Genomic DNA, 26,890 nt, shown 5'->3' with positions numbered 1-26,890 from the left:
AGGCAAAGGGGTGTGGAGCAGAAAGAGAGAGTTGAATCGTCAGTGCCAGCGAGGCTCAGCTGTACAGAAACACCCCCTGAGACATGGATCAGGTTTTGTCCACCAGTGTTCGTCAGCATGTTTAATTTGTGACCTGGCAACCTGACTCTCCTGAGAGTGGAGAAAAAAGACTGGTGCTCCACTGACAGTGAATAGGAGTTCTTACAATATTATCAGATATATAAACATCATCAACATTCACAATTTGCTCTCAAGATAAAGAATAACATTGCATCCCATTGAAAACTGTGGTGGGGAAACATGTTATCTCTCACCTGTTCCAATCCCAGTTATCACATTAAGAGCAAAATCAATATTTGTTAATGCACACTTGCATTATATTATTGCAGATGAGTGAGACTGCAATCGGTCTCAGGATGCTGTCTGTCTCCTCTCTATTTACTGGGTCTTTAGTCTGCCTCCACAGAACTAAACCCTTATAGATGGTCTTAAAAGGCTCCGTAAATCACAGTCCAGTCTGGTGGCTCATTACCCCTCCATTCTGTACTCTAATTTAACACTGTGAAATATTAAGGGCCTTACTGCAGCTTCTCTCTCAGCACGCTCTCTCTGCTGTGTGAAGACGGATAAAAATAAAATCACCCAGCTCAAGGTCAAGATGTTTCAGGTCAGAGCTGTATTGATGGAGAGTGGTGTTGATGTTTCACTGTGAGTGGAATTTCACCCGTGGGACCATTTAACAGATATGAAATGTGAGTTTTTTTCTTATAAAATGCTGTTTCCATCCACAGTGCCCGGCTCAGTGATCCGCACCATCACCCTGAGAATTATGACCTGTGGTTATGCATGAAGCTTTAAGGTGAGTAATACTGCGGCAGAATTCTGGCGACAGACAACATTGTGTCTCCTGTTGCATAATTTAAAGGTGTGATAAACTGTACATTTTACGAGTCGAGTCACACATCAAAAATGATAAACCACAGGCAGGAAAACCAGCCCGTGATAAGTTGTGTGTGTGTAGGAGAGGGATGTTGTACTGTTACCTCAGTGGCCCATTCACAGCCGGACTGCAGAACGCCAGAGGGGGGGAAAAAATGAAAAGAGAGAAAAAACGCTCACAGGGTGAGTAACCATCATATGATCGGTGGTTGCCATGGCAACTGATCCCAGCAGTCAGCCCTTAGAAAGTGAGTCACATGAGTGAATTGAAGGAGACAGGAAGCATACTGTGCATACATGTTGTCAGTTGATGCAGTACTTGTGTGTATGTGTGTGTGTGTTTGTGAGAGACAGAGGAGGGGTGTGTGTGTGTTTTGGAGGTGTCTTGTGATGGAAGCAAAGAACTGCCCCAGTTCAGGATGCCTTCTACATTTATTCCAAATCATAGAGTGGAACATGATGTGCAGTGGGAATAGTTTTCATTCAGAGGGGGGGAGAAGCAGTTTGAAAGAAATCACCTTCACTGTGAAAACCTGACATAGTGTGAAACTCACTAACTTTTAGCTAATATTCTACTCTGTGATAGTCAAGAAGTTTATCAGTGGGAAAGCAGTTTAGTAGCACATTCCAGCACTAAATACTATAATCCAAACAGCATCCCCGTCCTTGTTTGACTCACACCTTCAGACAGCCTCAGTTTCACTCTGCTTAACAGAGGGAGAATGTTGCCATGAGCTACTCTCTGAAACACCGTGGTCCAAGGACGTAATATTTCAACTGGAAGGGTGAAACCAAGGCTGCACCTCCTCACACCTCACTGACACTTTGTAACATGACAAGCCACCCACCTCTGAGGTGTCTGGATAATGAGCCACATCCTTGTTATTATTTAGGTAAACAATTACATGCAAAATAGCAACAAAAAAAAAGGTCATCCAAACCTGTCTGTTGTTTAAAATAGCCACCCAGTGAGCCAGGAGAGAAATATATGGAGTGTGGAGCGGTGACAGACAGAGCTAGGGGCTTAATAAATTGCTGATGTCAGAGAGAAAAATGACTGTGCCACAAATTATCTACACTTGAGAAACAGCCATTAGGAAACACTGTCTTTCACACCTATTTTAGTCTACATCATTATGGGCACAAAAGCAAATCATGACATGTCTATTAGGTATTAATGTGAAATACCATTAGAATAAAGGAGGTAAAGTGTTCCATCAGTGTAAAGCTCATAGTGTTGGTGAAGTTTAAAGGTCAGTATGTGGATTTCTTGTGCTACTACTACTTCTACAAATACTATTAAAATGATACTCATCATAATAACATTTTGTTTTTTTTCAACTATGAGCAGCTGGGAAAGAAGTTTAACTAATCTAAATACTACAAATGCAGGAGTTTTAATCACCTTTTGCACAAGCAGCATATTTAATCAGCTCGTGCCTGATTGAAGGCTGCCTGTGTGATGCACTGATTATCGTCCTGGGAACACTGCAGATGTTTTTTGGGTTGTTTTTTTTTTTTGCTTTTTTTTTGTCTTTTAGATCCACTGCTGACGTGAGCACGAGCGGGTGAGTCAAACCTGCGTCAGACTTCGTCGTGACTCGCCATAGTAATCTCTCCATCCTATGGGGGGGCTGATTTATCCCACAAACACAACCATAACCACGTGGAAACCAGAGGTGCGAGCAAGTCTTTGCAGAGCTGCAGAGCATCGTTAGAGCCCTGGAGCGGTTGCAATACGCCATCACCTGCAGAAGTTAATGTGATTAATTAGCCTTTAGTGACCAAACTTGAGGCAGGCGCTGAGCTCCTGCGTCAGACTTTACGCACCGCGCGTCTTGTGTGACTGGAAGCTGTGATTTCGCATCTCTTTGCGCGCAGAGATGTTGCATATGAAGACATTGTCTGAATGAAGATACAGCACACATACTTTGGATTCGTACTATCACGCGGACTCGGACGTTATAACTCATTCCGCACACTGTGTAAGGTAGGTATAATATTCTTCCATTTTCACCATTTGATCGATTTACATAGATTTCTCTGTTACATATTCATTGTTTCTTGTTGTCGTGAATCGCTTGACTTATCAGCGACAGTTTCCCGAGCAAAATCTACCTGAAGGCACTCGTTAGAAATGAGCTTTCACCTCATCATCTGTCAAAATGTGATTTCGCCGCAACATTGACGGTGATCGTCGTTCATTCATCCTCCCTGTCTGACGATGTCGCGCCGCATGTGTCCATATTTGACTCATTTATGCATCTTCTGCGGAGAGATCACCTGCTGTCTTACAGTGATGCTGTTTGCATCTCCACATTGCTATTAATAGGTGATTCATTTGACCTTGACAAGGCGTCAGAGGTTATATCCACGTAGAGAGTCAATCTGTGGTTTATGGGCCTGTGTGCACCGTTTCTGAAGGATGTCTGAACATGGCCATCCACGCGCCGTTTTGCACCTGTCACAATCACGGTCGTTCAGGATCAAATCCCAGTGGGCGGCAAAGTAATTCATCACTGCTGAGTGGCTTCTGTCCACATCTTGTGTTTTACAGTGACACCATATTTCTCTCCAGAAATGGCTTAAATCTAAAAGCAAGAAATGAATCAGTCTTTTCTTTGATGGCCGCCTGATTGACACCGCAACAGATCCCACAACTGACTCCAGCTTTGCCACAATCTATACTCCCCCCTCAGCCCTGTCACAGCAGCTCCATGTTATTTGCAGCCATCCTTCAGGGGATATCACGTCTGTCCGCTTGAGATGGTGAGAGGAGAGATAGGCGACCACTGATGCTGCAGGGATGGGATTTCAATTTTGCAGGAAGAGCCATTGCTTAGCAACCAGACTAGATAAAAGTGGAGCGTATCTTTGTAGGGGAAACAGTGAACCTGTGCTGTTACATCATCAACACCAAACTGTCCATAGAGGATTAGGAATGTAAAGTTCCTGGGACACACATCTGCCTCCCCAGGGGGCTTTGGACATATTTACAGGGGTCTATTACCACGACTCCCATTTCTTTGAAAAGTAAATACGTATTTCACAGTCTGCAGCACCTTTTTCTTTGCATGAATGTTCGATCGTTTATTCTCTTGTACAGTTCTTGAGCAGTTTTTCATAGTACTCTGGAAGAAAAAAAACAAACACTTCTGGCCATTTACTATGCTTCTCTCAGATAGAGACCGTGTACTGACTCATATTCTATTACAGTGTCTTACACTATATGTGAAGTGCTGCTGTCTGTGTAATGTGCCATCTGTGTCAGCATATACTGTGAAATTCTGAAAGTTGCTGGCCAACATCAAAAACTTTAACTGCTTATGGTTAGAAAACCATCTACACAGCTTAAAATCCCCAAAACACCTGAACTTCACACCAGAGAGCGCTCGATGATGATTCAGTGTTGTGTAGTTGTAGACGGTTGTGGGAAAGGTCACTGCTGCTGCTGCTCTGGGATCTGTGTCGAGCTCTGAGCCTTGGAGCTGCTGCGTGTCGTGACTGCAGGGGCTCATCGCTACTGTTGAGGAATGTGATGTGCGTGCTGCTGCTGCGGCCTCTGGGTGGGCTTAGAGTCGAGTCGGCTGGCAACCGTTCCCGAGAAGTCTCTGTGAATTAAAGGCCAGCTCGGATTTCAGTGGGGTGCATCTGTTTTCAGATTAGAGGTCTTGTCTCCAGATCAAACACCCCTGGCTTGTATTCGATGTCCAACTTTTACAAGGTTTCTCATCGTGTTTTAGAGGGCAGTATTGATTGTGGAAAGGTTAAGTGTTCATATGATAACACAGTGGATGGATGGTGGTGGATGCAGCATAGATTATAGTATTTCCAACAGGTTTATTGTCATATTTGTGCTTGTATATGTATATATTGATAGCAGGTTAGATAATTATTTTGTACTAGCAGCTTTTTCACATGTCAAACTACAACTGAAAGTGTGTGCTAACCGTGTGGCAGCGATAAATGAAGCGTTCAGAACTTCAGTGACAAACATCTTGTGTTTTTAAGTGGGACAGCATTTTCTAACCAGTTTAACCAGATAGTGGTGAACTGCATAATCTACTACAATTGGATTTGTGTGACCTCCCCCACGAAATAAAGACCACCTCCGCTAACATGGAAAAAAAATTGGTTCAGTTTTATGAATAACACATTAAATTCAGGGAAAAAGAGCAGAGGTGATGTCATATAGCAAATACCATATATTTTATGCGTGAGTCTGCTTTTTAGGGCACAAGATGTGGGTGGCTTACCATCCTTGTCTTAACAATAGCCGTAAAATCCTCATTTATGCAGGAAATTCAGACTTCTACAGTTTCTGATACAGTAGCTCTCATACTGTGTTGTTACCAGTTCCCTTCGAGGGAGGCACGGCTCACTGGATTGTAGGATTATTAGTGGATTTTGCAGAGGGCCTCTGAAAGTTACACATGCCAGAAAACTCGAACTTTCCAGACAGGTTTTCTCTTCAGGAAAAAGAACCAGTTAATTCAGGAGCTCTGGACTTTGCTACTTATTCATCACAAGAACTGAAAATTTTAAAAAAACCTGCAGACAAGATGTTGAAGCCGTGTGATGAGAAAAAAACACAGACACTAAACTGTTGAAATCTGCGCTAAGAGGCTCTAGTTTTATTGCCGCACATTCTCCTGAGACCAGTAGTCACACAGACCGGCTGTTCACTGCTATTCACATGACTCAACTTTGGTATAATGTGTTCTGCTGTGAAACGGATTGTAATTCAATCTTTGCTTCTCATTTGCCATAATGAAGTGGATTACTGAAATACCTCACTTATGGCTCCAAAGTGCTGCAGTTTTACAACCACTCTTAAAAATACTCTACTATATGTACTAACTAGCAAACTGGAAAAGTAGTGCACATGGTTGTCACAGATCCGGCTCCCGAACTCACATCATCTTTAAGCTTTTTGGCCAGTTTTCATTGTGAGTTAAAGTAGTTTAGGGTATTTTCTGACTGTCAAACACAAGTAGCATGTTGATGAATTTTCTGTGACCTTCCTACAATGTTAAAGCTGGAATACATACTAGATACATTGCTTGAATTTTCAGTCAGTTACATCCCTCCCAGTTTTTGATGTGGATTGTTTCCTAAAGGTCAAACTTGCCAAATTAGGGAGACAGTAAAGGAGGAACAGTTACAGAAATGCTTGGTGTTGTTATAATAACATAACAAATTGGTTTAGGCTGAAAGCATACTAAAGTTATTGCTAAGCACTTACATTTCCTGTCTGTCTCCAACCATTCCTCTTCACAGATCTAAGAAAAAAAAGCACAGCTGTCTTTCCCCGGCACCTTTCCAGCTCTCCTCTCTTTGCCTTCACCACCTTCACCCCTCTGAAGGAGCTCCTGCGTTGCAGTCATGCCAAAGAACACCAAGGTGACCCAGCGGGAGCACAGCAATGAGCCGGTCACTGAGTCGGTGGCTGACCTGCTGTCTCTTGAGCACCCCATGGACTATAAGAGCAGTCAGATGAGTATGGGTCTGAGTCCTGGCTCCACTGCTCCAGTAAGGGCGCTGCTACCTTCTCCTGACCCAGACGCTGAGGACGGCCGACCAGCTTGGAACAACAAGCTGGAGTATATCCTGGCCCAGGTGGGCTTCTCTGTGGGCCTGGGTAACGTCTGGAGGTTTCCCTATCTGTGCCAGAAGAATGGAGGAGGTAGGTGGATGGATGTCTGTACATGGTTTTGGTCTATTTTAACTGCTCAATGTGTGATTGAATCAGAGAAACTTTTACAACCTTTGTGTGTAAAGCGTAGTAACACTTCTCGGATTTTGAAGTCAGTTCCTAATTGGGCCACCCATGGTAAACATATGTCCCTTCAGGGTGCTGAGTAATTGTTAACAACAAGTAATGTTTTGCTGAGTCAAGGTTGTTCATGTTAAATTTTTTATTAGTTCTGTAAAATCCTCAATGAAATAAGTGGCCATATGGGAGCAGTTAACTTAAAGCGCAGACTGTAAAAAGTAATGGACGTAGCCACTATGACATCACCTATTGGCTTGTGAACTCTGTCACTACAGGATCTGAGTCAACCAGGGAAGAGAGTCACGCATGCGTGAGTGGGTCGGCCATCTTGGACAACTAATTATGGCAACACTACTAGGACAAACCGCATGTTGTCATTACAGGATTTGAGTCTGTCACTACATGATCTGAGTGTCAGCTGTGGATTTTATGCACATTTTTCACAGTGTATGAGTTATTATATGAACATGTTTGGTCCATGTTCAAATTCTTTGGCAAAATGCAAAACTGTACTCATCAGTAAAGTACTTGAATGTGTTTGTCTGAGCTCTGTTTTATTTCTTTCACCTTTGACATTAATTTGATAAAATTGGGACTTTTTGGGACACTGGGACTTTTTTCTTTTTACTTAAATCCTATAGTTGTTAGTATATTGTTTATGTTGGTAAAACTGTTTGGTTCATGTTGATTCAATTCTTTGGCCCTGAAAGTTATAAAAGTAGTGTTAAAAAAATAAAAGTATACAAACTTTCCTCTGAAATGTAATGGAGGTGGTTACTGAGTGAATTACTCCCTACATGAACCAAACATGTTCATGTAATAACTCATATGCTGTGAAAAATGTGCATAAATTTCACTGCTTAGATTGTCTAGAGAAATCCTGTAGTGACAACACGTGGTGTTACTGTACCTAGCTGTCCAAGATGGCAGACCCACATGCACAAGTGCAACTCACATCCCTGGTTGACTCAGATCCTGTAGTGACCATTTGGAAGCCTCATGCATGGATGTATTATAAGAGCTAGATAGGGCGCCGCCGCTCACCCTTGCAGCCAATTTTTCCCAGAGGTCACTCGCGGTATTGCAGCGAAAAATCCCTCTGTGGCCCAAAAAGCATTTTCCCCATAGACCACCATTGTAAAAGAGATGTTTGTAAAACTGTTGACAGAGCAGCTCCAACTGCAAACAAGGTCAAGTATGACTCTTTCTATTATGAATTTTAGGTTCAATGGAAGTTTTAATATTTGTAAAACTTTCCTTGAGCCGAGAAGTGATTTCAAAATCTGTGATGTCATCACATGTAATGTGCTCGAGTTTGGCATTTTGATTGTCGCCATCTTGGATTTCTGGAGCCAGAAGTGACCATATTTGGACAAGAGGGTGGAGCTGATTCTAATGCTAGCTGCTTACTTGGTTAGCATGGTGCATTTACAGTCTATAGTTAACTGTGATAATGCTAATGCTAATTTTCGCTATCAAAAAACAGTCTTAAAACCATTAAAACATGTACTTACTGGAAAAACTGAACGTCTGACTCCTTAGAGGGTCTTTTAGTACAACCAAGTGAAAGTTTTAGTACAAACTTGAAACTAACAAGTGAGACCATAAACTCATTAGGAAACTGTTTACTGAGGTAATAAATCAAGTGAGAAGTAGAGTCATTTTCTCATAGACTTCCATACAATCAGACTTCTTTTTCGAGCCAGTGGAGTCGCCCCCTGATGGCCATTAGAGAGAACACAGGTTTAAGTCCCTTCCACATTGGCTTCACTTCTCAGACGAGGAGCTACCTGCTTGGTTTGAGCACGTTCCTGTCCGCAGTCACATCCAGAATGCTCCTCTGTGCCTGGCAACTATTTTTTGAGACATGATTTGATTAAGAATGTCCGCTGGTCATGATGATTGGCATGAAATTTAATGCTGTATTGCTCTATCTCATAAAACCTTAATTTGCATCACATCACAGAAAGAAATACTTCAGGGGTATTAATTGAGCTCTTATTTCCTCAGAACCAGATGAAGTAAATAAGTGCTGTTCTGTTATTTTCCGTCTGGAGTTGCACCTGACACACAGAGACAACACTAACCCAGTTACTCTTCCCAGCATATAAACATCTCACCCAGGGACAAACCAGTGTGTTGACGGTTTCAACCACCTAATGTTGCACCTGTCCAAACTGCCACAACATCTCAGCACTGTGCAGGTGCACTTTCCACTTCTGAACCATTTAACCTACTCTCTGCTTTTTAGACAGTTAGAGGATTGTGTATTGAAAAGAAAATGCTTGCACACTACATAATGGCTCTTCTAAAATAATCCACAATGTGACAAAGAAAATCATACAGTTTGCTGTTAGGTTTGTTCACTATATCATGTAAATACTGGGTTTCATCCTTGACAATGGTGTTCTGTGATTTTGCTACACCACGATTTGATTGATAAAATTTGTGTACATATGGTTATTTTCTGCCTCCATCTACCTTCACTTTGAATAAAAGAATAATTTGACATTTTGGGAAATACACTTATTCACTGTCTTGTTGAGAGGTAGATGAGTTTTTGATTGATACCATGAGATTAAATCAATACCACTCTATACACAAGTTAGCAGCCAGTTAGTTTAGTTTAGCACAAAGACTAGAAAAAAGGGGGGGAACAGCCAGACCATGTTTTTATGTTTGATTTTTGTACGGATTAAACATGATGTAATAAATTAATGATTCCAATGGTGATTAAAAGCAGAATTGGTTATAAGAGTTTTTGTTTTACATGTGTGAGGATTTTTGTCAAAAACATTACTGTATATGTATTGTACACAAATGTAATTATTTTACATGCAATTTTGTACACATTTGTCTCCAAGCCCTAATTTTGATTTCAGTGTATAACCATTTCCAGTACATTTGATATTCTGTGCTCACTATTCTCATATTAAAGTCCCACTCAGTTTGCCTGTCGACGGGGCCGCAGCCTCCTCCTCCTTGATGAATTAGGTCCTGTCAACCAATTAGCCACCTAATCATGCAAGTCAGAGGGGTAGTCTCTTCAGCATTTCTCAGACGTGGTGAGCTTGTGCTGTCAGATGAGGCACTTCTCTTCAGCAAAATGAGGGAACGCTGAGAGGTCTGGTATAATACTGTGAGATCCTCCAGTTTAGTTTTTTATTTGCTTTTCTTGCACCCTTATCTTTTTGCTATTATATTTGTGATGAGATGAGAGGGTGGTGATGACTAAGAGGAAGAGTAAACACTGATTTCCTGGGCTTTCAGACATTTATTGATTCTACCTGTGTGGGATGTGTGTGTAAAGATGGCATTTGAAATACATAAGAAAACAAAGCTGAACATGTGTGTATTTGCACATTTTAATCAGAGTGTGCGCAGTGATGAGTCTGCATCCCCTGGCGAATCTTGACTCAGTGATGGGTGCTGCATTGTGCTGTCTGGGTTGGACAAACAGTCTCTGTCCATTACTTCCTCTTTTTATGTCTCCCTTTTTTTGTTTTGTCAAATGAAATCAGGCTTATTTATATCACCTGTCACCATAAAGGCACATCTCAAGAAAACGAGACCGATTAAACAAATCTGTCACAAAATTGAATAATGCAATTAAGTCTGTAGCAAAATAAGAAACACGCAAATTGCAAGACACAAAAGAGAAGACTTGCTTACTTGTTTACCTCACCTACCTTAGTGAAGCAGTTGCATGCATTGACAAATTACTCTAAATGATCCTGTATTACAAATAAATAATTTAAAGATCCCCTCCCGTATTAAGACATCTAAAAATACTGTGCTTGGAACAATAATGTGTGTTTAATATGATTTTTCACCAAAAGAATTACCACATTAAAATCTTTAACATGGCATTCACTCCTTCTCCCTCATAAAAAAATCCAGAATATATAAATATGCAGTATTGTTAATTTCAAAAGTTTAACTGCTGGATACGAGATGTCTCCTACTTCACTGTAAAGTCCATTATCAGTGTATGTGCACTGGGGGCTCCACATTTCCACATCACACTTGTGTAGGTTGAATATTGGACCAGAATTGGCTTCCAAACTAGTTGTGCTGTCATAAATCCTGCTCATAAGCCCACCTCTGAAAATCAAACTTTCATTGAGCACAGAGAAACTTTCCACTTTTAGCAGATGAATGTGAAAACAGCTTTCCACTGTCAAACTCTGCACATACATCATGCAAACATCCAACTGAAGGAACAAGAAGAAAAACAGTGGAGGGGGACTTTAAGTAATATATTTCTATTATTTTGCACACAGTATGTTAACATTTGTCATCACTGCAGACTACAGCAGCCCAGACAAGGCAAAAGTTCCAAGTAAACCTTTTTTCAAGAAAAATAATGGAACAACTAGCAACACCACTAGAACTACTAGCAGCCTTTAGTGGCCATTTTGGTCTTTATGAAGTTGTGATGTCCAAAGGGTGAAGGCATTGGTACTGAAATTCAGTGGGATTTCTCTGGTTGATTTCTTTGGTGGAGCCACCGAAAACATGAGGATTTAGCCTCTGAGGACCAGGAATGATCACAGGAAATTTTATTGAAATCCAGCCATTAATATCCAGTTGATGAGGGTTCTAGCGGAAAGGTCAAAGTGTCATCGTAATCATTATAATTCCTAATGATAAAAGTCCACCATCTTGTAGGCCTGCTTGGCAAAAACTTGAGTGGGGGCATTAATGTAGAGATTCTCCACCAGTGTGGCTGAATTGTAATATGTGTAGGGAAAAACAATAGTTTAGTTACCTCCCTGCTAACATGTTTTATTGGCCTCTGCTATGTGTGCCTGCAGCTCAGAATAGACATCAAAGATCCATGAAAGCAGGCAGCAACACAGAAGTCACTTCTAATAGTCCAGATAATAATACCGCTGTGTAACACAAGACTGTGTTCCTGTCTTTGTTTCCTTTGTCTGCTGCTATCTCTAATAGCCACTCACAACGTTATCAGTACTTTTGATCAAGTCAAACGTCACAGTCATTTGTTTTTGGTCTGACAACAGGCTGCTCCCTCCAGCTGTCCATCAGTATGAGCCCTTCCTCTCCCTTCCTCTCATGGTGCCTCTTCATGTCTTGACGTAGGCAGGAATGGATGTGAAATGTTGTTTTTGAGTGCCTGCTGCTCTCCCTACATTGTTCTGCAAAAAAAGAGATATCATTATCTGAGAAAGTGTTGAATCGAACTTGAAGATGAAAAGAAGGAAGGAAAGATAAAGCCGAGAGTGAGAGGGAAAAGAAAGAGGTAGTGAAAGCTGTGAAGATAGAGCAGCGAAGGATAAAGAGAATAGACTCCAAAAATAGAACATGACACAGAGAATCTGACAATGTCCCTTCTGCTGTTTTACAACGAGCTTTTGTCCTTCACCAACATGGATTTCAAAACATACTCAGATAACCAAAGTAAGCTGTATATTCTGCAGTAACCCTTCTTCCTTCTGTCCCTCCTCTGTCTCAGGTGCATACCTGGTGCCCTACTTCATTCTCCTCCTCCTCATCGGCATCCCCTTGTTCTTCCTGGAGCTGGCGGTGGGCCAGAGGATCAGGCGTGGCAGCATCGGGGTCTGGAACTATGTCTACCCACAGCTGGGAGGCATCGGGGTTTCCAGCCTAATGGTGAGTGCAGACATGACCTTGTTAACAGGACCGTAGTTCATCATACTGGTGGCTTTACAAAACATGATTCTATAGGGTTTACAGGTTGTCAATAACATCTGAATAAATGTTTAAAAGTCACATATGAGTGATATACAGGTCAGTAATAGGATGTTCATAATAAAAAACAATTTGGTGGCCAGATTGTGACCCGACATGTAAAGTAATTCTTAAACACTCAAACCTTTGTTTGCTTGCTTGCTTCATTAGCTACTGTGACAACAACAAAATCCACAAAAAAGATATTTATTGCATAATACTACAATGAAAATGATACACTTAACATCTGACATCAATATTCACAATATACTCAACAATATTAATGATAAACACTGAGACAAAACAACACAATATCTCAAAAACCTGTCTTGTTCAATAGATGGCTCTACTTGCATAAATATTATCACCTAATAGAGAATGAAATGATCAATAAAGCAATTTACATCCACCAACCACAAATAAAGAGGGATGGATAGCTCTCTCCGTCAATAGCACACCTTTATTACTGAATTTCCTCTGTAAATAAATACAATAACATTTTATTCAAGCGTGTTTTACTACTTTCTGCAGTCAAAAACCTAATAAACCTGATAAACAATTTCATGCCATGTAGGCTCAAATGGTGGCTGTAAAACTGTTTGATTTTAAAAGGTCACAAATCATGTCAACTGCAGTGTAATCCAGTGGTTTTCACACATGAAAAGCTCCAGCATTAAGGTGGATTTTGCTGCAGGAATGGTTTGAGAAGCTTCTAGGGGCATTTTCGAGATAATCTTCCCAAAATGAATGAATTTAAGTTAAATACAGCAGTTCTCTACTCACCTGTCTCTTTAATTTACCAGTAAAGGAGCCTGTCCTGCCCTCTGGAGAAAAGCATCTATTAATGACTGATATATGTCTTTTCATTAGTGTAAAAACCTGTGACACATTTTTTTCACTTTGCAGTAAGCCATCTACAAACCAAGCTACAATTACAGATACACACCACCCAAAGGGACCTTTTGTGGACTCACAAAATGAGAATACATTTTATTTGTTTTTAATGGTGCATTACTGCTCTGTAAAGCATTAAAATGCCATACAGTAATGTGGTACAGTAATTATTGCACATCATGATTACAGCAGCCTTTGAGGAAATGCAATGTGTATTAACACCAACAGCACGTTACAGGATTGGTGTTGGATCTCACATGGTAATATCTCACTTTCACTTTGTGACTCAGTGTCAGGCATGTGCAGAGACAACAAACGTGCCGTGAAACTGAGTCTACAGGACTCCCTCTGCCTGCTCATGTTAGCTCCTGCTGATGTTTTACAACGAGTGTCATGCAAAGACCAGTGCAGATCACTGTCATAATCTGTCCCCATCATCAGAAGGAGTAGTGACCCATCATGTCCCCATCCCATCAGTGTCATCAGCCTAAAGCCTAGTCATACAGCCGCTGAGTCGGTCAGTCAGCGATGTACTCTGTCAGTCTTTCTGTTTGTCAGTCATTCTGAGAGCGATTTCATCAATCTAGTGTAAAAAAAGGAGGCCTGGCCTGAGGCAGTGAGGCGTGTGGTAGCTCGGATGTGGCAGAGGGAGATTCAGCATCTATAAATACCCCTTCATAGAGGACCCCAGCCTTAGCTGCTGAGAGCAAACAGCTCAATAATTCATACACACTCTGACTTAAGCTGTGTGCTCAGCGTCGGTGCCGTGACTCAAGAAGTGATGGTGACCTCAACAAATTGCAAGCTTGTTTGTCTTCTGTGCTGTTTGTGTTTGTGTTTTCTGTGGCGAGACAGTGATTGTTTCTTGGAGTGATAAGAACTGCTGTTGTCTCTCATTTCCCCTCAGGTTTGCGGTTTTGTTGGCCTCTATTATAATGTGATTATCGGCTGGAGCATCTTCTATTTCTTCCAGTCTTTCCAGTATCCACTGCCTTGGGCTGAATGCCCCATCACGAGAAATGGAAGCCAAGCCAGTGAGTCCGCAACACAACACGCTGAACAATACAGCTGAAACTATGACAAAGATGCGCAGCAAATGAGCGTTTTATTGTAAAGCCCTCAACACCAAAAATTGAATACTGCGGAGTCCTGGAAGACACATTCATATTCAGCCAAGTATCTCAGTAGATGCAGACACACAGGCAGCCCAACAGTACACAGGGGGGTGCTTAAAGCTGCAGAACCTGCCTTTGCATTGAAGCAGCTTGCCTCAGTGTGGCTCTGCAGTCAAACAGCAGTGTCTCTGCAGGCTTATAGAAAAGTGTTTGTGCTGCCTCTGCAGCTGAGACGACCTGCTCCTCCTCCTACAGAGCAGTTCTGTTGGCAAGGGCCTGTCAGATGGTATGACCGACCAACAACTACAGTACGTAGAGTGGCTGGCAGCTGGTGCCCTGTGGTGCAGGCACATGCAGGTTGTGGCAGAGTAAAGGGCATCAGCTTTCATTAGCATTCGAGGCCAGGATGTCGACTCTGCTTATGATTATGTTTGCAGCGGGGAGGCTGTAGAGCGTCCAGTGGGATTTAGTTTAGCTATTTGCAGAGGCGGAAAGTACAATAACTATACGTCACTTACTTAAGCACAATTATGAAGTACTCCTACTTTACTTGAGTGTTTCCATTTTATTTTCTTTTGTGCTAATGTCCTTTTTACTCCTCTGCATTTATCTGAGAACTACTTTGCAGGTTAAGATTTTACATTCATAACTGCCAGTGCAGTTACATAATTTCAACTCGAAAACCAACCAAGTTTTTCTATATGAGTGTCAGTATCTTGAAAGAAGACAGAATAATGTATTTTGCTGCACTGAAATGGCTTGAAATAATCTCACTGCACTGGCAGATTTATGAATATGATTTATTGGTACAATTTAAGCACCAAACAGTGTACTTAGTTTAATTAGCTCCACCTCCACCAGCTACAACATTAAAATGCTGCTTATACATGAATACATCAATAATAATAATCAAATGAATATACTATTTTATATACAATTTATTTTTGTATATGTACAGACTCCACTGTCCTCACTGTTTATGACATTTCCCTCCTTTTTCCTCATTGCTGTTGTAGTTGTGGAGCCAGAGTGTGAGAAGAGCTCGGCCACCACTTACTTCTGGTACCGCCAGACTCTCAACATTACCAGCAGCATCGACGACACCGGTGGGCTGAACTGGAAGATGACCCTGTCCCTGTTGGTGGCTTGGATCATGGTCTGCTTGGCTGTCATCAAGGGCATCCAGTCCTCTGGGAAGGTACAGGGTCTCCACGTCTTCACAACAGGGGCCAAGCCTGCAAACTGTAGATTATCTGTGTGCCTTTTAAACAACACAGGCTCTTTATGAAGATGCTACACAATAAATCATCAAAACAAAAGCTTTAAAATTCTATTTTTGGTCAGTGATTCATCTTAATCAGCAAGTGTTTTATTCACTTTGCTAATGCTTTTCAGTCAAAGGTACGATGCTAAAGCCTGTCATCAGCACTAGTCTATTTTTGGATCTCATCTATATTATGGAAGAGAAAGACATGCAACATTAATAAGCTTAAGCTGAACCAAGCACAGACCGGTTCAGGATGCAGATGGAAAATGCTCCGTTTGGCAACAACTGCAACAACATCCTGTAATCTCGATCCAGAAAGTGAGTCATATACCACAGCGCAACATCCAGCCCACAGTTTCAATAGGAAAATACACAACAGAGAGTGGATCGCCAAGGTCTGACATGGTTTTTTAAACACTAAACGTAGTAATCCAATTATCATAGTCAGCAGTGCAATGATTCCCCGAAATGCTGTAGGAGGGATTTTTGACTCATCTCTCCAAACCTCAAGGACTCCTCTCCAGATTCAGTGCAAAGCGAACAAAAAGCAGTTTGGTCGTCCTCCATGTGTGAGGCTTCAGAAAAGCGTGTCCATGGCAACACCGTGTAATGTACTTGACTTTTTCTCTCTCTCTCTCTCTCTTTCTCTTAGGTGATGTACTTCAGCTCTCTCTTCCCGTACGTGGTGCTTTTCTGTTTCCTGGTAAGAGGTTTGATGATGAAAGGAGCAGTGGACGGCATCGCTCACATGTTCACCCCGAAGGTGAGAGAGAAACTGATGATTCTGACCAAAAAAAAGAAGCGGGTTACATTTGCTGCCTCCGCAGGATTGTCAGAAATTCTTAGTATAATAATAAAAGGTGTCAGTTTGCTCTGGTTCTCCAAAATGTAGCTGTAGTGTGCCGCAGTGGAAAATGTAGTTTCAAGCTCACTGCTGTCTTGGTGCTGATCATTCATTCACAGACTGCTGGCCAGACAGATATGTAACATAAGTGACACTTTGTCTATGCAAGGTGTTCAGACATGAGCGGTTTCAGATGCTTCACCACCAAGGCCATTCGCATCCACTCAAAGGAAAATGTCATTAATAGCAACAATATGTGTTGAGTTGATGTCTCCCCCTAGTGGTGAATGGGTATGATTACATAAAAAATGGACAAATACTACATCATACTGTGAAAGATTTTCAATTACCTCATCATTTGAACATGCAATGTGAATCATTTTGTAGTCAGGTTTCAGCTGCAGACATCAAATGCCTTCATAACAGGTGCCAAACGCTGCATATTTCCCTTTTCAATATTTATTACCCACACAGACATACACACATACACATATTCATGTCTATTGTATGAATGGCCGACCATGGTTCAAACCCACAGAACTTTATTTTTAATTCTGTTCCCAATCCTAAAGTTTCCAAAGTTACCTAATATGCTGAATTACGCAGGGATGGAATATAAAATGACGCACAAAACATCCTTTTCAATTTGTTTTATTGGGCCAGTTGTGAAAAACATCGCCGTCAGTTTGAATATTCAATCAGAAACAGACACACAATTACTGTCGTACAGAGTGGAATTTTTTTGAGCTAATTGATGGGAAAATATCAGAGTTCAAGGGGTTTTTAAGAGGATAAATGACATCAAATAAAACACAATTTGTCACTACTCTTTAACATTTATTGCCTTCATTCTTCCCTAGCTGGAAAAGATGTTGGAGCCGCAAGTGTGGAGAGAAGCCGCCACCCAGGTCTTCTTTGCCCTCGGTCTCGGCTTTGGAGGAGTCATCGCTTTCTCCAGTTACAACAAGCGAGACAATAACTGCCACTTTGATGCAGCACTGGTCTCCATCATCAACTTTGTGACCTCCATCCTGGCCACTTTAGTTGTGTTTGCCGTCCTGGGGTTCAAGGCGAACGTCATGAACGAGAAGTGTGTTGTTGAGTGAGTATGTCATACTGGAACAAATGCTTCATGACCAATCATTCTTTGTAGGCTGTTTTTACTATAAATATCTTCTCCACGTCTAAATTTTTTGTGTGCAGGAATGCTGAGAAGATCCTGGGCTACTTAAACACTGGTGTGTTGAGCAAAGAGCTCATCCCTCCTCACATCAACTTCTCCCACCTGAGTTCCCAGGACTACGCAGAGATGTACAGCGTCATTAAGACGGTGAAGGAGGACAGCTTTGATCAGCTGGGCCTGGACCCCTGTGTGCTGGAGGACGAACTCAACAAGGTCAGTGGGTTACACCTTCAAATGCTGTAATGAGAATATGATAATGGAAAAATTTTGTATAGTCAGAAATTTGATTCGACATCAACATGCAGGTTTTGTGTAATACACAACTGGTCCCAATATATAACAAATAACAGAGAAAGGGGAAGTGAAAAACACTATGACAGAAAGCAAAGTTACGTTTCATCTGCAGAGTGAGTTATTTTCTATAGCGCAACATTTCTTAGGGTATTATTGCACCCAACCCAAAGTTAAATTAGTTTCACCAGAAGCCTGAAACAATGTTACTGTTGCTGCAGTTTGCAGTAATATTTCTTGCACATTGATTTAGAATGGTGATTAAATTGTTGACCAGAGGTCAGATGTATAAATGGCTCTCTGGCATTGTTGGAGAACATCAACGATTCAACACAATTGATGAAATTTAGCTATATATTTGCCATTTCATTGACTGGTGGAGCAGGCACCATATTGATAAACAAATGTTGATTAAGGGTGTGTCAACATCCGTTTATGGCTAATTGTGGGAGTGGAAATTAGGCTTATGCACATGTGCCTAGTTCCTTAATGATTGAAATTATAAAACAAAGTCATATATATATATGAATGGCTCTATAAATCTGACAAAAAGAGTGCATATGCATATGTCTGACTTTGTGTGTACACACACTTTTAGTCATTAATCTATTCTGCCATCTAATTAGAAATTGGTATTTTCAGTGGTCTTGTTATAAAGCCTGGTAATGCTTACCTGTAACTTGGGATTGCACCATAGCTTATGGGTTAAGATGCTGACCATGAACTGCAACATCCCCGGTTTGAGGCGGGGTTGAAGCGGGGAACTTTGTTGCATCTCTCTCTCCCATTTCCTGTCATCTCTCTGCTGTCTGTGATAAAGGAACAAGAAGTGCTTGTTTGCCTGTAACTTTGCTCCTTGCAATCTGAAGTAAAGCTCATCAGGCCATTTCTTTGTTTAAAAGCTTAATCTGTGAGTACAAAGTAAAACTATTTTGCAGGTGATGAGGTCAGTCATTTCCAATTCATATTTTCCTTGATTGAAAATGCATTGATGATCCTTGTTGTCATCAATTAAACCACTCCCCATAGTTCACCCAATCCAGGGTCAATCAGTCATCAGTGGATGGTTTCCAAACTAACATCTTAAGTTGTGAGATTTAGTCTGGTGGTTGTAACTGATGCCACCCTTTTCTCACTAGATAATAATCCCATTGAAGTAAAAAAGCCTGTCCTCCTCTGTTGAGCGTTTTATGTTATTGTCTTTCTGTGCACTTCTTGTTACAAACATCATCCAGAGATCATAGAAATATTGTCAGGACACTGAGGTTGTTATTCATACTTGTTTTTTTGTGTTGCTGGAATTTTAATGTTAGTCTACTATCACACCCATTTAAAGTATTTCTAGATGAGCTCATAACCTTAAATGGCTGCATTATAATTTATGAATCAGTGATGATTTTCCACATCTCCCTGTCAAGATCAAAAGAAACACATTATCCACATTTGACCCTCTTAACCTCCTTCTCTCCATCTTGCAGGCGGTTCAGGGCACTGGCCTGGCATTCATCGCCTTCACGGAGGCCATGACTCACTTCCCTGCCAGTCCCTTCTGGTCCGTCATGTTCTTTTTCATGCTGATTAATTTGGGCCTTGGAAGCATGATCGGCACCATGACCGGCATCACCACACCCATACTGGACACTTTCAAGATACGCAAAGAGATCCTGTGTGGTGAGCTAACTGTTTCAATACTGGCTTTGCAAGTCAAATGTAATGTACTTGATGAAATCAAAGTTTTTCTGATCTGTTTGTTCTTCCCTCCGTTAGTGGGTTGCTGTGTCATAGCCTTCCTGTTAGGCCTGCTGTTTGTGCAGCGTTCTGGGAACTACTTTGTCACCATGTTTGACGACTACTCAGCTGGGTTGCCTCTCACTGTGGTGGTGATCCTGGAGAACATCTCTGTAGCCTGGATATACGGCACCAAGAGGTAACTCGACCGGATATTCAGACTGAAGCCATATTTGGATATAAATTAATTTTTGGCTGTTACCAGTAGTAACATTTGCAATGTCCGCTCAATTAGTAAAGAAGGCTCTATGGTCTGTCTCGAAACTAACCAGGAGGCCTGACATAATCCATGCATCATATCACTGTGTCCTTTGTTCTAGAAGAAAGGTTCACCAAAAATCAAAATACTTTATGTCCTCTTACCTAGAGTGTCTTTAATTTCGGTGTGCTGATGAGAGGATACTGGGTGTGGCTCATGTCTGCTCTTTGGCATTTGGCTTGCAGTGTTAAAACTGTGTCAAAGACTGTATTTGAAAAACTCATCTTTCCAAATATTGAATGACATTGTTGTTGTGGCTCTGTCTATGTCCAACTCTGTAGTCCATGTTCTTCATTTCAACCATTTACCGGGAACCTGAAACTGAAGCAGCTAAATAGAATTCAGCTTTCATTAATTTTATTATTTACACCTGTGTCAAAATATCTTCTGTGAAAAAGGTCTACAGAGAGACATTATGATGGGACTGAAATGTAAATGCCTTCTGTCTTTCTCTCTCTCTCTCTCCTCCTCCTCTTCACAGGTTTATGCAGGACCTGGAGGACATGCTTGGATTCAGGCCGTACTCCTTCTATTTCTACATGTGGAGGTATGTGTCGCCAGCTGTCTTGGTGGTGCTCATCTTTGCCACCGTCATCGAAATGGCCGTCAGTCCTGCAGGATACAATGCCTGGGTGGAAGCCGAGGTCAGTGTTCAGGTCCTCCTGGCTGTGTGTGTCTTTGTACGATACAGAAAGAAAGAAAGAGTGAAAGCACCACCAGACTTGCATGAATATTCCATAAATGCAGGCCAACCTCATGTTTCTCCATCTTGTCATCAAAATATCAGTATATCATTCATGAATCTTCCTGCCTTTCAAATATGGCTCTCATCCAACTGTTTGCATTTAACTCACTTTCTCTCCTAACTTATTGTCTCCCCTCCCACCTCATCTCTTCCTTCTTTTTTTTCTTTTTCTCCATCATCCTCCCACTGCTAGGGCTCAGAGCATTTCCGCAGCTACCCTCCCTGGGCTTTAGGCATGGCCTATTCCCTCATCGTGGTGGCCATGCTGCCTTTACCCATCGTCTTCTTGGCACGCCACTTCAACCTGATCTCAGACGGCTCCAACAAGCTGTCTGTCTCCTACCGCAAAGGCATGATGAAGGATATCTCCAACCTGGAAGAGCAGGACGAGCAACGCTTCATCCTCGGCAAGAACCCCAGTGAAACTCCCTCCCCCATGCCTGCCCACCGCGCTTACCTGGGCCCCGGCGGCACCCAGGAGATGACCAACACCAACTATGGCACCAGCACCAAGACAGGCTACCAGAACATCGGCTCCCCCGAGTCTGAGCTATGATCTGCTGAGCTCATAGATCTTCCCGTCCATTAAACCCCAGCCCTGCTTAGAGAGAGGGAGACAGAAGAAGAATGGGAGGAACAGAGGAAGAAAGAGAAGTCAAGAGGGAGAGAAAATCCACTGCCGGTTGTTGCAGCGTTCATCACACCTTAACCCCCAGAGCCGAATCCTTCTACCCCCCTTTTTCTGCTCCATCGCTCTTTGCCTGTGCTTCTTCCCTGTCGTCGGATCTGTGCTGCTAATTGACTGTCAATCCCAGCTGTGATGAAGGGATCATGGGAATATCTGGGTCTCACCAGATATGACGACCTTTTCCCATCAGTCAAGATATCAGAGGGGCAGAGAAAGAGGGACAGAGACAGCGACACAGCGAGAGGAAGGTCCATGGAGGGCTTAGATACAGGCTTTGGTTTGTAATAAGCTCTGGTTGAGGTTAAGGTGTGTGCAACGCTAAAAGGCTTTACGTTGTACTGAACTGTAATCCCATGTGTTTGGAGAATGTTATTTTCTAGACAGTGGGTCGTTCCCAGCTCTAGAAGATCATGATCTGATTCTGGTTTAGTTGTAGATGATTGTTATTTGTGGGGATAGGATGGAAGGAAATTCTGAAAAAAAAACACTCATCTTGTCTTGATCTGATCTCATCTAGAAAAAAAAAAGATTACTCCATAACAGTATGTAACAAGTGATTCTGATAGTGTTAGCAGTGTTACAAGCACATTGTATCTTAAAGTTTAAGTTAACTGTGCCTATCATACATCAGCAATAAAAACCAGTCAGAGTAGGGTCCTTTTAAAACTGTGGATCTCCTTCTATCCCCCGTTCTCCCCACTGATGTAGAATACTGTACATGTGTGTTGTGCAATAGTCTCAGATGTCACCGTTAACCGTGTATATACACCCCAGTAGTGCAAAACAGGGGAAAAGTTTCACCTCCTCATCTCCTCTCCATGAACACCGAAGCACAGACGCTGGCTATCATTAGAGCATCTCTGAGTCTCAACACAGAGCAGCACTTTTCTTTTAAACAATCTTCCTACTTGACAAATAAGGCTCTGGAGTCGTTGCCAACAGCGCTGCGCCCGTCTCTGTGCTGTTCCAGTCACAGCTGGCCTAGACAAAGCTTTTCCATTTTAATCAATCATTTTAATCAAGCGCTCCCATTTTAATCAATGCCTTAGAAGGGCAGAGGTGGCAGTATATGAGCAGAGATAAGCAGAGAGGCTTGTGTTTGATCGGCTGGGGCAGCTTCACTACTGCTTGTCTATCTGTGTTTTACAGAGACAGACAGAGAAGGAATCAGGAGCGTGAGTTTTGTCTTTGTGTACGTGCAGATGTGCATGTGCAAGTGTCTGTGCAACAGTGTGTGTGCCCCCGTTGTCTGCCGCTGAATGAGAGCTCCTGGTGACCCTGCCGGTTTAAAAATAGAGCTGCGTTACCCAGGGGAAGCCGTGGCAACGCACCATAGATACAGATACTCTTCTGATGTGGAGATGGAGAAAGAGGAGAGCGGACACCTTGCTTTGTCTGCTCCACCTGCACAGCTGTTCATTCAGCAATACAGAGATCTCTAATGTTGTTAACGTGCATTGAGTACGAGGTTCACTGCCATGCCACGCTGTGGATTAATCATACTTCATCCCTGACAGGATGATATTTAGGTTTAATTGCTGTACATTCCTCAAATTGTGACCACTACAGACATTTCATAAGCACTACAGTCTACACTTTGATGTCTTTTTGTGTGCTAAGGTGTGAAAAATAAAGCCTTTTTTATTTTTAATGTATTATCTTGTATGACAGTGTATGTTTAGGGGTATAATGTGGAAAATGTACCGTGATATACAGTAAATGTGTTGAAGTGGTAGGCTAATACTCGGTTTTCACCACCGGGTGTCTCTGCCGGCCAGCGGAGGAGCCAGCGGCAGCTCTCCAGTCTTGTGGCCCCTCCCTGAGACAACACCAATACTGGAGACTGAACAGATGTAGTGCGAAGCACAGTCAGTCACATTGTTTGGTGCCTGAACAGCATCTCTGTTGTCTGTTTGCCTTATGCTTTTGTCATTCTGTTGAACAGTTCTTGATTGTGTAGTTTTGGACCAATGTCTCGTCTGATTCACTGGAGCACTTTAATTAGGTGGAGACCCTGGAGTTGTTTGTTAACCACAAATCTGATGAGAGCTTTGTACATTTTAAACATTAATCATAAGGATAATGTCACAGAATTTGTACTGATTAGCAATATTAATATATATAGAGAGAAAGTTTAATGTCTATGAAAGGCACAAGACACAAATGTATCGTGAGCCATCAAAACATCTTGTGTTGTTATGGAAGATCTTTACATACATGATACATTTCAGCATCTTGGCAGGTTATAATTTGGTGTTTTAAGACATTAGTTTGTTTGTGTTTTATGCTGAATTTTAACTAACCCCATCACAGCCATGTTGGTTAGGCTGACACTGCTAGGACCGCCCTTTTTCAAAATAAGTGCGTATGTTCCTGTCATGTGGCCTCTTAAATGGCTCTTGTGTCCGCTCAATTAAGTTACGTCTGTTATTTCTGTCACTTGGCGAGTAACAACAGTTTCTCTGATCTATTGCCGTGGACAGTCCATGCTAGTTTTATTACTAATGCTGATGAATCTGCATCACTAGTTTTTATGCACTAAAGTGATTAAAAACTATAATCCTTACTGTTATACTGTAACACTCTATTGGAAATTATGTATTCGTCATTAATACCAAGATTTCACTATAGGAAGTAAACCACTGTGGATTAGAACAAGCAACAGAAAGAAAAAGTGATCTTGCCACACTGATCTCCCTCTAAATCATGGAGGAGACATGATAAGACACTACAAAAGAACATGTAAATATATAAACCTTTTTAACAGCTTAAGACGTCAAATTATAACCTGTTCCATTGCAGAAATTTAGTGTGTAAAGACATACAGATCTTACAACAAGGAAGAAGATTGTTTTGGCCATTCTGCTTGCGATACAAATGGCACACAACCTCAGGTGAAGGCACTCACCTGTATGAAAACTGCAGCTTTGGTGTAAAGTTCAAGCACAGTTTGGAAAGCACAGGAAAGTGAGCACAAAGGAGCTACATGTGTTAGTGAGCAACCAGTCAGTGAGCTAAAGATACTGTCAGTCAGTGTAGATAAACTAGGTGCAGAAACTTGCAGATCATGTCGGTAGATCATCCTCACTGGAGGATCAGGCTGCACACTGAAATGCACTGCCATCGTCACAGTAAGTTAAACTGGACCATTAGTTTGTTCTGAACCTGCAGCTACAGACTCATCTGCACAATGAATAGATGAGTGGATGTGGAGGATCCTGCACACAGAGAGCACAATCGAAACACATGAGATGAAAGAGTCTTTCTGGAAACAGCAACCTCATGTTAAAATTTTTAATACATGATGCACAGTTTGACAAATTTCACCAAAAAATTCCCATTTTTCCACCCCGGGCACAACAGGTCTTCACTTTAATATTGAAAAAAACCTCCGAGCACTGCTGTAATACTCTGCACAGTCTGAGTAAGTCTTCTCTTATTGGACCAAATTTACCCAGTGATAAGGTATTGGCATTTCCTATTGATATTTTGTATTTATCATTGAAATAACTCCAGGGTCTCTTTGTCTTGTCCATGTGTTGATTGTGTTGCAAATGTACTGCACTTCTAGAGGTTAACTCGGTTAAATTACCGAGATTAACACATCAAAAGTAGAGTAACAGTGTATTTATTTAACTGTGCAAATAGTCTTTATGTGACCAAACCATAGTTATATTTATAGTATAGACAATGTATTTAATCTGTACATATTGATGTACATTCTGATAAATTCACAATGAGTATCTATAGTAAGAGTGACAGAGTGTATACTTGAGCTGTAAATAATAATTGTATATTTTGAAATATTTTTTGATTTTTGTACTGTAGGTAATGTAACTTTGGTGTCTGTTGGTTTCTGGTGTTAGTGTGTGGTTGTTCTCAATCAAAATAGTTGAATGACTGTGTGTGTGTGTGTGTGTGTGGATGTGTGCATATGGGTGTGTGTGTGCGTGTATGTGTGTGTATGTGTGTGAAGTAAAAGTATAATTAGGTTTTTTGGTGTTTAACTGTGTTTGTTTTTTTCTCCTCTCTCAGTGTTTTGTGCTGCTGATCTAATCCAGTAGATAAAATCTGGTTGTTACAGTGAACTGGGACCACTAATGTAAGCAATCTCCTCTAAGTTTCTCACTGGAACTGCAGTGGCTTCCAGCACAAAACTGGCAACATAAACAAAAATATAAAAATGTTTGACTGTAACAGACACTTAAGTTTTTATGGTTGAAGAGAGTGATGAAATGTACAAACATGATGGAGCGAACAGGAAATTAAAATGACCACTTTTATTAAACAGACCATGTTGTGTGTCTCATTTATTCTAAATATAAATGCAAGTTCCAATGCAAATATGTGTTTTTCAGGATTAAGTTTTGTTTACTCTGACATAGTTTTAAGTTTGTGTCTTTATATTTCTCCTACAAAATATATTTTTAGCAGCCACAACATTTGAAATATCTCTACAGCAGGCAACAGATACCTCATTTTAGCATGAGTTGCTAATAGTTACAGTGTTTCCAGGGCCAGCCCAAACCTTTTTGGGGCCCTTAACAAGGTTGGAAAGGTGAAATCCCTCTGGGGATTATTTAAAAGCCTATAACAAATTATTATCACAAAATTTGTTATGATCATTACAATAAATGGCTGCCTACCGGTGGACAGTAGGAAGATACAGTATGACTATTTGAAAGAGACATGAAAAAGAAACTTGAAACACATTTTTAAGAGCATTTGTGTGTCATGTGTTGGTGCTTGTGATACACGATGAAGGAAGAAGTAGTCTTGAAATACCAACATTTGAAACTCTTTCAAGTAAAAATCAGACTTACATAAAAGTAAACAATGTTTAGACATCAAATCTACTCAAGTCTATTCTCATTTTGAGGAAAGGTCCCTGTCATAATGTTAAGAAATTAAAAATGTAATGGTTTCAGATCAGTTAAATTCTTTAACACACAAAATGTTGAAAACATGTCCACATGCTTTAACAAGGCTAATCAAGAGATCCTGAAATGTATTTACAGGTTAGATTTCTATCTGTTACCTGATAACAGTGATTTTATCAGATCATAATGGAAAACTTGAATCTGTAAAGTGACCACTACAGCCATGAGATGATGTAGTCAGTTTGCTAGCTCACTCATAAAGATAAAGTGATACTTGTTTGTGGTATTGATTTTCAATAACATAAGAAGAAGTTTTGTTAATTGCACAACTGAACCCCTACTGCTCCTTCTCCCTCTCTGAAGGGAGCTTCATCCAGCTTCTTTTAAGCCTCTTCCCACAACTAAATTGACTAAATAGCTTGGCTCATGTCCCGCTGTGGCAGACATTTGGTTGGAAATGGATGCAGCAATTTGGGTCTGGTAACCCACAGTGGTTTGCACCATGT

General features: G+C 41.3%; 1 protein-coding gene across 1 annotated transcript; it reads left to right on the top strand.

Moving 5' to 3' along the window:
• Positions 1-2,258: 2,258 nt before the first annotated feature.
• On the top strand, positions 2,259-25,794 carry slc6a17 (solute carrier family 6 member 17). The gene is made up of 12 exons (XM_067592053.1): positions 2,259-2,929; positions 6,220-6,625; positions 12,195-12,352; positions 14,232-14,358; positions 15,456-15,637; positions 16,359-16,469; positions 17,411-17,652; positions 17,754-17,946; positions 19,503-19,695; positions 19,792-19,951; positions 20,553-20,715; positions 21,010-25,794. Exons 2-12 carry the CDS (start codon positions 6,325-6,327, stop codon positions 21,370-21,372), a joined length of 2,193 nt encoding a protein of 730 aa, XP_067448154.1. The 5' UTR covers positions 2,259-2,929; positions 6,220-6,324; the 3' UTR covers positions 21,373-25,794.
• The last annotated feature ends 1,096 nt before the right edge of the window (positions 25,795-26,890 follow it).

This window comes from Thunnus thynnus, chromosome 6, assembly GCF_963924715.1.
Source record: "Thunnus thynnus chromosome 6, fThuThy2.1, whole genome shotgun sequence".
Taxonomy (NCBI): Eukaryota; Metazoa; Chordata; class Actinopteri; order Scombriformes; family Scombridae; genus Thunnus; species Thunnus thynnus.
Note: the sequence above shows the minus strand (reverse complement) of the source record. Positions and strands in the feature narration are given on the sequence as shown.

Bases quoted from the DNA above. Each gene is read 5' to 3' on its own strand.
- slc6a17 (XM_067592053.1), top strand. From the start codon at position 6,325: ATGCCAAAGAACACCAAGGTGACCCAGCGGGAGCACAGCAATGAGCCG. The intron at 19,952-20,552 runs GTAACTCGACCG...TCCTCTTCACAG, and splicing joins TGGATATACGGCACCAAGAG to GTTTATGCAGGACCTGGAGG. The intron at 20,716-21,009 runs GTCAGTGTTCAG...TCCCACTGCTAG, and splicing joins ATGCCTGGGTGGAAGCCGAG to GGCTCAGAGCATTTCCGCAG.